The 11,943-nt window shown below is 40.5% G+C and overlaps 1 protein-coding gene across 1 annotated transcript; it reads left to right on the plus strand.

Moving 5' to 3' along the window:
- The first annotated feature begins 1,576 nt into the window (after positions 1-1,576).
- Positions 1,577-9,497, plus strand: tmbim4 (transmembrane BAX inhibitor motif containing 4). Its single transcript, XM_044185886.1, has 7 exons — positions 1,577-1,814; positions 2,359-2,467; positions 2,674-2,779; positions 2,982-3,015; positions 3,103-3,220; positions 3,348-3,393; positions 7,947-9,497. The coding sequence occupies exons 1-7, from the start codon at positions 1,724-1,726 to the stop codon at positions 8,151-8,153; spliced, it is 711 nt and encodes a 236-aa protein (XP_044041821.1). The 5' UTR covers positions 1,577-1,723; the 3' UTR covers positions 8,154-9,497.
- Positions 9,498-11,943: the final 2,446 nt, after the last annotated feature.

Consider the following 11,943-nt stretch of genomic DNA (forward strand, 5'->3'; position numbering starts at 1 on the left):
TATTTTCAAATCCTCTCGAGTCCTCGTTTCTAATTTCGCCCTCTGATTCCTCCTCTGACTCCATTTCCGCCAAACCGACGCTCTCTCCTCTCCTCTCTCCTCCGTCCTCCTGCCTGTGACCCGGAAATCGATCTCCGCCCGCCATCTTGAAGGACATCTAAATTCCCTAAAGTGCATCTCAAGGAGAGAGGAGGCTTGCCGGAGGAGCTATGAGCGAGCAGGTGGATCCTTTGGGGAAATCTTTTCGGCACCCGTGACGTATAAAAGAGGCGTGACACTGGACGGATGATGTAGCTGTGTTTCGTCTGGTAGTGCCTCTTGATATTGAATTCCTTGAAAACAGCTACAGTCTCTTGGCAAATTAGGCAGTCACAGTTGTTTCGTATTTCAGTGAAATTCTCCAATTTCCACTTGTCCTGGAAGCGGCAGCCCTCGCAGTTAACTTTCTTTTTTAGTTGCAGTCGCCATTTCAGAAATGGGCGGAAAGGATCACACAAGGGTCAGGCGGCGAGAGTGTGGCCACAGGTCTACTGCCATCTTCTGGTGAAATATAAAATAGCTTTTTTTGCACGCATGTATTTCACTGTTGTCAACAGTGCTGGCGGGCCGCATATTATTGATTTTATGACAGATGCTGCGGGCCGATGGAAATTTGAACTCAGCCCCCGGGCCGGACTTTGGACATGCCTGCCTTAGTCTGTTGCAGGCCACATTTTGGCTTTAAATCACTTTTCTCGGCTCAAGGAAAGTTTTACAAATATAAAACCTCCATGGATAAAAAAATTCATAATAAAATACGGACGGTTACACTGATCTGCAGGCTGCAGTGTGTTTACGACGCACTAGCAGCCCTCAGCACACAAACGCTGTATTTTGCACATTCATATTTCTGCAGATAAATAAATAGTTGTGGAACCAAATGTGTGTATATATATATATATATACTGTATATAGTGGCTGTTCTTTTATCTGAAAACAAGTATATACTACTATATATGTAAAAAGGCATGTAATGCTTATGCTGTTAATTTCACCATTATACACCGGTAAGCTCAGTATTTAAAACAAGTGAAAGTGCATAGGTTAAAATAAGATGGCTTTAACTACTTGTTGTTAGCGTTTAGCTACTTTGGCTGTGCTGTTACAGAGTCAGTTAATCGGGCTGAAGCTGCACGGCTAACTAGCTGAGGGCAGCTAACATTACAGTTAGCAGCAGTTAGCGGTTAGCTACTTTGGCAACAAGTGAAGCTATCTGTTCATCAGTAAACTCCGTAAATCACTAAATGAATTAATGTATAAATGAATAAAATGGAAAATTAAATGGGAAAGTAATAAATAGGGGATTTAGTAGTTTTGTAAATAAATACAGAAGCAAATTACAACAGAAATATCAATTTGTGTCACATTTATAAGTTATTTATGATTAATTTTGTACATTAATTGTATTATTATTTTTGGTGCATTAATGGCATATTAATTTATTTATTGAGTCATTTATTTATTTTTGATTTTGGCAGTTCCGGTCCTCCATAGCTCTCATCATTGTCCATTTTCAATAAAGATTATTGAAAACAAAAAAAAGAGCTTTGTTATTTTACATAGCTCGCCGACGTCAAGCCTGAGCGCAGCCTCTCAAACTAAGTAACGCCAATCCTTCCGTATTCTCTAGGGTCCACAGTAACTGCCTTTCTTTATCTAGCTGAGAAGACGTTACAGTAACACGATGAGTAGTGAAAAATACCCCCGGTCCTCTATTGAAGACGATTTTAACTATGGCACAAATGTTGCTACAGCCAGCATCCAGATCCGTATGGGTGAGTGGAGCAGCATGATGTTTGGGTCGTAGTATTGACAGCACCTTGCCACGTCAGTTAACGCTAGTTAACGTTAATTACTGTAGAAACATAGATTACTGCCATTGTACTGTTGTTATTATAGCTATCGTTAACAACCATGTATTAGCTCGGTTTCCAGCACAATGCTAGCTGGATAGCACTGGTTTAAATATAAGGTTAGCTAACAGTGAAACCATTACAGGAACAATGTTGTTAGCACTGATAAAGTTATATGGTTTAAACATAACTGACGTTACTTTGAAAAGGTTTACCTTGGCTTGAAGTAACACCTGTACCACTTATTGTTAAGTAAACGAGCTGCTTATACTGGGCCAAAGTCAGCATTACCTTTACTGTTTCTGCTTGAGATTGAACTATAGCTAGCTGTTAACGTTAAAGCAAGCTGAGTTTCTCACAAATAAACACACACAGGTCGTTGCCTCTGGGTCAAAAAAGTGTACACATCCAGCTGAGGATTCAGCCACTGTAATGCTGTGTCTGCACTGCTGTCTGTGTTGATCAGACTTCCTAAGGAAGGTGTACACCCTCCTGAGCTTGCAGATCATCCTGACCACAGCCACCTCTGCCCTCTTCATGTTCTCTCAAACCATCAAGGAGTTTGTCCATGCCAGGTGAGGATGGTCTGATCATCTTACCAAGATGTGAATGACTATAGTCCTATTTGGACTCTTACTAAAAGCATGAAACATAGTATAATCGTTTAGTCTTACTTAAAAACCGATGTTGGAATTGTTGGTTGTGTGCATCTTTTATGAATAATATCCATGAAGCTTGTGTTGCCCATGTTGTCTGACTGACGGTCTGGTTTCTTCCTCAGTCCTGCTGTGGTTTTGGTTTCGTCTCTGGGCTCTCTGGTTCTTCTGCTGGCCCTGGCCATGTACAGACACCAACATCCAGTCAACCTCTACCTGCTGCTCGTATTTGTAAGCTTTTGTTGTTTCCAGTCTGTTTTATCACACTGGCTCAATGTTAGGTAATGCAACATTTAGATGAGCTATTTACCAGTTTCATTTTGTGATGCTGGATTAGCTGCCCAGTGATTGTAACCTTTACAGTTGCTGGTTATTTGATAATAGCTCCTAGCTGGTTAGCGTGTAAGTGCCACTAATTGTGTGTTGTTTTCAGACTCTGCTGGAAGCAGTTTCTGTGGCCACAGCTTGTAAGTACTTTTTGAAGGAGTCTGTCAGGCACCGTCCTTTGAGCCTGTTGGCAGACTGTCCTGACTGCAGAGTCTTTCTCTCCACAGTGACCTTCTATGAATACTCCACTGTACTGCAAGCCTTGTTCCTGACCTGTGCTGTGTTTGCTGGACTGACAGCCTACACCTTCCAGTCCAAGAGAGACTTCAGCAAAATGGGAGCAGGGTGAGTTTGTCATGGCCGCTGCTCACTGCTGATAGTCTGCACAGTGGTTTTATCAAAGCTGCTGTATTCCTCCTCTAGAGAGAGCCACCGTCAGACTTATAGTATCTTATCTGTTCTGTCCTTACAGGCTGTTCGCCTGCCTGTGGATCCTTATCATTGCAAGCTTCATGAGGGTAGGTGGAATTGCCTGACATTAATGTGCCTATTTCATATGAAAGAAATAAAAAGAGAGAAAAACACTGTCAGAAGGAGTGAAACAAAGAGATAAAGACACATAAGAGGCCTTGTGAGGTGAATGCCAAATTCATTTTTGTTTTATGGCGGGTGGCAACCAGCGTTAAGGTGCATTACTATAACAAAGCAAAAACAGAAAGAAACGGAAATGATTTAAGAGCCGTTGGATTATTTACACTTATTATCATGTGTATTATTAACATGATATCAGTATTTTATTTTTAAATATCACGGTTATCGTCAATACCGGTATGTCGCGACACCCCTAATTCAGACAGAAGACTGCACTCAAGGAGCTGTGTAGCTGTGGGCGTGTCGCTACAGGTGAAATATGATCCAGGAAGTCTGGTGTAAGTAACAGGATCCATGAGTCTGAAGGCTTATTCGACAACAAAACACTGCACAGTGGTTTATGATACTGTGAGAAAGGATTTCATGGTAATCTACCAGGAATGTTTACTTGCATTTCTTTGTTTGGCCAACACAGCACCTTGCCAGATGATGTCGCATTAAGCCAGGTTCAGCTTATTTTGGCGTACAACTCCATGTTTTATTTATTTTTTTGCCAGATCCCTTTGCGTCATTGTTCCCATTGCATCAACGAAATGGCCGCATTGAAATGAATGAGGAAGCTGTGTGTTTTTTTCAAGTCAGTCTGGAAGCAGCCAAAAAGAGAAAGGAAGAAAGAAATGAGCAAATAGAGAGAAATCAGAAAGAAAAATATTCAGAAAGATACAAAGAAAAAGAGAAATTAAGAAACAAAGAGTAAAAACAACAGAAAGAGAAACCAATATAACAATAAAGAAACTGAAACAAAGACATAATATAAGAAAAACAAACAAACTGAGAGAACAGACAAAGAGAGATGTGACCACAAATAAAACAGGAGTGCTCCAAAGATCACACATTACTTTTAGTTTCTGTTCTTTGCAGAATCAGTCTTAATCTTTACCAACATGTATTCAAGTTTGGTTTTTTTTAAGTGTGTTTGTCTCTGTGTAATGTGTTTATTTTATAATATCCACACATCAGAGTGGATTGTTCTGCTCATGTCAAACCCACCTGCCAGAGAGCAGGAGAAAAATATGATGAAACTGTATGTTGTAGCTACCAGCATATAGAACAATATGAAAAGGAGTTACATTAATTTCCATGTAATATAGGCTGAGGTAGAATTCTCATAGATGACATGGTAACATCACATTAACACAAACTGAGAATTACAATTACAACTCAATTATCTATTTTGGAGCAAAACAGTGATCTGCCTTTAATAGCTAATCACGTGGCTCCATGTTGCCACTGGCACCGGTCTGACTCTACAGCGCTTATGCGTTGCTAGAAATTACGACTATAACTCAATCCAAATATGAACATATGGCTGCACAACTTGTAAACTATCCACACATCTATCAGTATCATCAATGGACTAAAAACACAGCAACAGCAATATTACCAAAGCGATGGGTAACGAATCTCTCACTCAAGCTCATGTTACATTGTAACACAGTCCAGAACGTTCTACACACAGTAGCATACTACTCATGAAGGCCAATAAATTAATCTTAGAGTTTCCACAGGTAGCAAGGCATTAAGACCCACAACAGCTACAGAGTAATTATGACTTACATTTTGGGCTACACACATAACTTCAAGAAGTCCATTCACAGTTGTTGAGGTCCTTCCTCTTTAGCTTTCTGGGCACAAGTGATGAGTAAGAGGGCCCCGATGCGCTGACTCTCAACACTGATTGGTCAGGCATCTTTCTCTCTCTTGTCTCGAATGTTCTGGCCTTTGTTACAGATGGAGTAGTAGAAGATGAAGGGTCTATACTTTGACTCCCTTCCCCAGTAGCAGAGTCGCCGGATTATGCAGTGTTGGGCTGTGGCTGTTCCAGATATTTCCTAAGCCACTGTGTAAAGTTTAATCGTTCTAGGGGGTCTATATTTGATTATTCAACTTGTTATGTAATCATGCTTTTGACCTGGGTCAAGGCAGACATTGTCTCGGCTGTGGTGGGGAAACAAGGTCACTCACGATATGAAATGCCTCATCCCTCACACGCCAATCTTTTTTATCCCCCTTGGATGCTGCTGCTGCTGATAGTGCCATCGCTTATTGGATCGGCAGCACAAAATTAGATTTGGAAAAAACTAAAAACAGCATACAATAGCACAATGCAAATTCCACATAGAATTTTAAAATAATAATACAATGGTAGTGGTAATATTAATAAAATAATAATAGTAATAATAATTATAGGAATAATAATGATAAGAAGAAGAAGACAATAATATGACTAATAATAATAATAATAATTGTAGTAGCAGTTGTCGGGCAGGAACACAGGGGCAGCAGGTGGCCCACAATCACAGATCCAGACTCTGCAGCTCCGGAGGCAGAAATACCTGCTGAAAGCGACAGGAGAGAGGAGAGAGAAGATGTTGAGTTAGTAACATGCATTAATGGGAAAAGAATGCATATAGATGGAGAGGGAGAGGAGGAGAGAGGAGCTCAGTGCATCATGGGAAGTCTCCCGGCAGTCTAGGCCTATAGCAGCATAACTAAAGGATGGTTCAGGATTCATCCAAGCCAGCCCTAACTATAAGCTTTATCAAAGAGGAAAGTCTTAAGCCTACTCTTAAATGTGGAGATGGTGTCTGCCTCCCGAACCCAAACTGGGACCTGATTCCACAGGAGAGGAGCTTGATAGCTGAAGGCTCTGGCTCCCATTCTACTTTTGGAGACTCTAGGAACCACAAGTAACCCTGCATCCTGGGAGCGCAGTGTTTTATTTGGGTAATAAGGTATTATGAGCTCTTTAAGATACAATGGTGCCTGACCATTAAGAGCTTTGTAGGTGAGGAGAAGGATTTTAAATTCTGTTCTGGAACCAGTGCAGAGAAGCTAATATTGGAGAAATCTGATCTCTTTTCCTAGTTCTTGTCAGTACACATGCCGCAGCATTCTGGATCAACTGGAGAGTCTTAAGGGACTTATTGGGGCAGCCTGATAATAAGGAATTGCAATAATCCAAGTAACAAATGCAATGATAATGTATGAAAGTCGACCTCCTCCCCAGAGAGGGACTCGTTAATTGTGAGTGAGTGATTTATCTTAAACTTTGTCTTTACCCGCCGCTGTTTTCTCTTTTCTCACGTGTAGGGTATCGTTAGGATTTTATCGATACTACTCTTATCGATACTCCTTATCAGTTTTGGTTCTTTTTCATCACTAAATAATTGCTTTTTAAAAAACAGGATTAGATTTGAATATTATAAATATAACTAAATGTTGTTTCTAGAGCAGTAATGTTAACAACTAGGGTTGGGCCATTGAATGATGCCAATGTCCATTGCCGATGGCTGACAGGGCTGAAGTTGATGCTAACCTCGGTGATAACCACCTTCATTTGACCCAGCAGCTGGGAAGCAAGACACGGGAACTTCTTGGGTATTGAGGAGCAGCAGCGTTTATTCATGGGCAAACTATAACCTACACTGTACATTTACTGCCACTAGACAACTTCACTGCTAACCTTTCCCTCTGCTTCGATCGCCAACACCTGTCTGCTCTGAGTGCAGCCACCGTCACTCTCTCTCTCTCGCTCGCTCGCCCACACACTCACTACACACTGCCCTGTTGCTTAAAGGAGTCATGCTACTCTTATAACAAATGGGGAGGAAAAGTAAAGAAAGACCAGGTGAGTATGTGAGGATTGGCAACAACGATGCCATTGTCCATCCCGATGTGGATGTCGTCATGTGCCATTTTGGTAGACAATGCCCAACCCTATTTACAACAGCAAAGTCACTATATAAACTCAATAATATCTCACTAAAAACAAATCTAAAATGTCAATAAAATAAATCATATTCCTGACATCAAATACTGAGTGATGTGTTCTTCATTCTTTCTAAATTTCAGTCAGTATCAGTCCTTCCTCGTGTCTTCTGTCCTCCCTCTGCTGCTGATGTGATTCACTGCCTGTAGGTAGGCCAGTGCTGGTAGAGGGACTGGTTTGTCTCAGCCAGCAGCTAACTTTACAAGAATTTGCCATGTGGAGGAGCTCAGCCGGGGAGAGGCTGCAGCGTGATACTATGGTCTTTAATGATTTAGCCCCGGGGCCCGTTTAATACTGGGTTTGGTTACTCATCCGTACTCGCGAGTGCCCGATCGGTACTGTGCATGTGCAACGCTCAAACAGAGATGAGAAGGAAGTGAGATGGCTCACTCCTTAGCTACGTCCATCATCAGCTCCGGACAAAACAATGTGTTTAATTATTTTTTACGTGAGTTGCTAGATTTACTAGCCCAACGTGGAATTTTACTTGCCCCAATAAAGCTGTAAAGAGAAGCCAGCCTTGTCCCCCCTTCATGCTCATACAGTCTAGACCTGCTCTATAGGACAAGTGCAGTGAGATAACTTCTATTATGAATTTGCGCTATATAAATGAATTGAAGTTGAATGCTGACTCTGGTCTCTCTGCAGTTCTTCTTCAACAGTGACAGCACAGAGCTGGTCCTAGCTGGTGCCGGGGCTCTGGTCTTCTGCGGATTCATCATCTACGACACCAACCTGCTGATGAAGCAGCTCTCCCCTGAGGAGCACATTCTGGCCTCCATCAACCTCTACCTGGATATCGTCAACCTCTTCCTGCACATCCTGCGTCTCCTCGACTCTATGAAGAAGCACTGAGAGCTGCACTACCACTTTAAACTGCTTTTCCTATTCAGCTTGTTGTCAGTCCTCACTGAAACCCACAGATACGACTGATGCTATGATTACCCTGCATTCATGTGAGTGTTGCCATCCTGAAGTTCACCAAAATTTAGATTTTAGAGGGGAATCTTCATAAATTAAAAAACCTGTCTGTGCTCGGTGAACTCTCTTTACAGGCAGCTGCACTAAGTGCTTCTGTTTAATTCACCCATACTTTTTGTAGCTGATTCTGCTTTTGAATTAAGTCGATCTATATCAAGTAAGCTTTGTTTATTCTGAAACCAAAATGTACTCATCATAGGAGACAGCCAGTGAGTTAAAGGTATACTACATGTTTTGATATAGAGCCCACTAGCACCCCCAACTGGCCTAATTGCAGCTCACCCTGTACTTTTCAGTCCTGCATAGACACATTCCAGTTTTTCGGTGGCGGATTAATCCACATTTGGTGCTCTAATGAGTGTTTCTGGCTGGACTGTGTATGTGACATTGAGTCAATATACTAAAATGGAGCTCTATGGCGCAGAGAAATCAGATATATCAGGCTTAGTTTATCTTTTCATGGGATTTGTTGACAATAAGATGAATATCATATCACCAGCTTTATCCTTTAAAATATTGAGAGAATATATACAGTATATAATATATATAATATCTTATAGTGATATTGCCCAGCTTCACCAGTTTGCTGCACTGAGCTCTGGAACTGAGCCATGGACGGGGTTTGTGCTTGTTAAACAGTGGACACAGTTGAGATTCAAACATTAACAGTGAGCTGGTAGGACATTTTTTGATATGGGGCACTGGTGGATGCTGTAACAAATGTAGGTAGTACATTTTTCAAAGTATCTCAGCAGTAGTTGTGGTTTCAGATCTATCATTCCACTAATTTATTCTCAAACTGAATTTATTGTTGAATGTTTTCAATCTTGTCAAAAATGAGTTTATATTCCATCAGTGTACTGCGTTTGTAAGTGTAGCTGCTCCCCTCTCATGTTCCACATCTGTTAATGACGCACAACAGCAAGATGACATTGATGATTATATGTTCATTATAATAAAGTTAAAGTGCATGCCTGGGTTTATTAATATCTGTGATTGTACACATGCTTATGGTGTAAATGTAACAGTGTACAGTTTTTGGGATCAAGAGCTGAACTTCTGTGAAACGTGAAGTACTGAAGTTAGTGAAGCGTCTAATCTGAATGGTTAAGAGAAATACTGTTTTGTTGATTATGATTAATTTCTGGTCTCCTTTTGCATTCTTTATGGAGCCGTCAGTCGTGGAAATAAAGATTGTTTCCATAGTTTCCAAAAGTATCAAGTTTTAGAGCTATGGGTTTTCTTCCTTGTTTGACCTGTTTTTGTGTGGGTGTTCTGCTGGAACATCTTTTAGCCATACGTACACATTTTGCCCTACTACCACACAACACCAGAAACAAATGACTTTATTATCAGAATTAGAACTTTTGTCTCACAATCCGGAGATTTTTTGCAAACCTTGCAGATTTATTTGATCTATTCTCTAAAAGAATGTGGACAATAGGCTTAAAATATTAAATGACTTAAAGGGGGTGAATATTGTTTTAATTGGATATTTAGTTTTTTATTTGTACTTATTATTCAAACTACAGTCCACAGTCGGAATATATGATTTGGTATACCAAGGAGAAGGTTGTACATCTGGTCTATAACAATAAATCTTATGGCATCATAGGAGGAACTCAGACCATCTTGCTCCATACTCATACTACAGCCCAGCGTAACAAAATTATACTGTATATTAATGTTGGCAACAATAATAATAATAATAATCGAGACAGCATTTAAATATCTTCACATTTCTTCCTTGATTTTCTCCATAAGTGTTTGTAGAATGGTCATAAGGGCGTGTTTTTCACACATTTGTACCATCCCGTCTTATTCATAGCTTTATTCCACTGTGTATGTCGTCCTGCGCTGTGAACAAACACCATACTGCAGAAAATGATCACGCATGTCCATTTCCTCAAGGAGTTGGCTGGAGAATGCTGTAACAAATTCAGCACAGAGTCTTCCCCATTATCCACATAAAATGTCTGATACAGAGAAGACGTGACATACTTCTGTAACTGATGTAGCACACACTGGTGGAAGAGGTATTCAGGTCCTTTACTAGTGGTAATACCACAGTGTATCAAAAGTAAAAGTACTCAGTGTGCAGCAGAATAACCCCAGCCATTGTTACATTATATCTTATATATAATTTTAATGTATTATTATGTATTATTACTACTGATGCATTAACATGTAAGTAGCACTTAGCAGGTGGCACCTCAACATTATTGCAATATTAATGTAATGTTGCTTACCATAAAACGAGAGGTTTTTTCCATAATCCATTGAATCAGACTTGTTGAACTGGATGCTGTGCTCGTCACGGACGTCATTTGCGAAATCGCACAAATGAACGATAAAACAACCATCTTTCAACTGATCCTGAAACCACAGCTTAGCAGTGCTGCTGTGGCATGAAAACTGAATTTAGCATATGTATACCCGATTCATGGCACTGAAAATATACAGGCACTAAGAGGCAAGTGATCTTTGGCACTGTAGCAATACTAAAGGCTGCCTCACACTGGAGTAATGATATGTAATATATTTAAAGGCAATGTGAGTGAATATCAAAGTGATGTAGGTGGGCATCAGCTAATGGTGGCAGCTTAGCTTTATGAACAACATCATAAGCTTTTTGTGTACAGTTATGAGTAGAGACGTAGTAATAGAGATATAGTTGTACAATATCCAGGCGGCCTCCCAGCCAGAAGAGCAATACGGAAGAACTGGAAGCAGCACAAACCGTCCTGCTTTGCAAGACAAATATGGTTGGAGGAATATCTTCACCTGTTAAACATGGAGAGAGCAGCAGGGTTTCTGACAGGCTTTGACCGAAGCTTGGGTGGCCACTTATCTATGTTTGGTACTCCATCTTCCCTTATGTCCATGTATCCCTTACAGATATGTTCCACAGGAATATGTTTCAGCTGGGAAAGAGACCGGAGGTAACTGTGCAGGTATTGTGCAGTTGGTACAACTTGTCCTGCGAGACATTTTGTCCTACTGGACAGCTGACTGTCATGCAGGACATCTGCAGAGGACTGGACCCTGTAGAGTATGTAACAGCACCAGTAGGATTGTGATATGGGCATGTTCATGCTTGATGGACTGTTGGCTTATCCTGCAGGACAGTCTCATTCTGTATAATGAATCAGCATCTAATCCTCGCTGATTCACTAATTTAACAAGTAGTCTTTATATGCCAGTCTTTGGTGAACTTTGAGAAGGTCTGTACTGTACTTATTTGAATTCATTATTGCTGCATGCCTTAGAAAAAATATTGCAGCTGTTTAAAATGTCTTTTGAATAATAGACAATCATTTTGAAACAGCATACAGACATTTACAAATAAATGTATTATGAAATGTTTTAAACATGTTGTATATTAGTCATACAAAGCCTTTAATGTTGCCTGAAATGTCTTGTTTTGCAAGACAAATAAAGAAGACATTTTGTCTGATTTATGTGCAACAACAAATACACGTGATAACTGGAGGATATCTAACCCCGCCGATACAAAACACACATGCTTCAAATGGGCTCAGGGTTTGATTTGTTTCTAGTGAGTCGTGCAAAGGGATTCTGAAACGAGAGATGTTAGCCTGAGCACATATGGATCACTGTCTCGTCAATTTCGTAATCAGTAACAGCAATCACAAACCTCTAG

The sequence above is a fragment of the Siniperca chuatsi genome, linkage group LG23, assembly GCF_020085105.1.
Source record: "Siniperca chuatsi isolate FFG_IHB_CAS linkage group LG23, ASM2008510v1, whole genome shotgun sequence".
Classification (NCBI taxonomy): Eukaryota; Metazoa; Chordata; class Actinopteri; order Centrarchiformes; family Sinipercidae; genus Siniperca; species Siniperca chuatsi.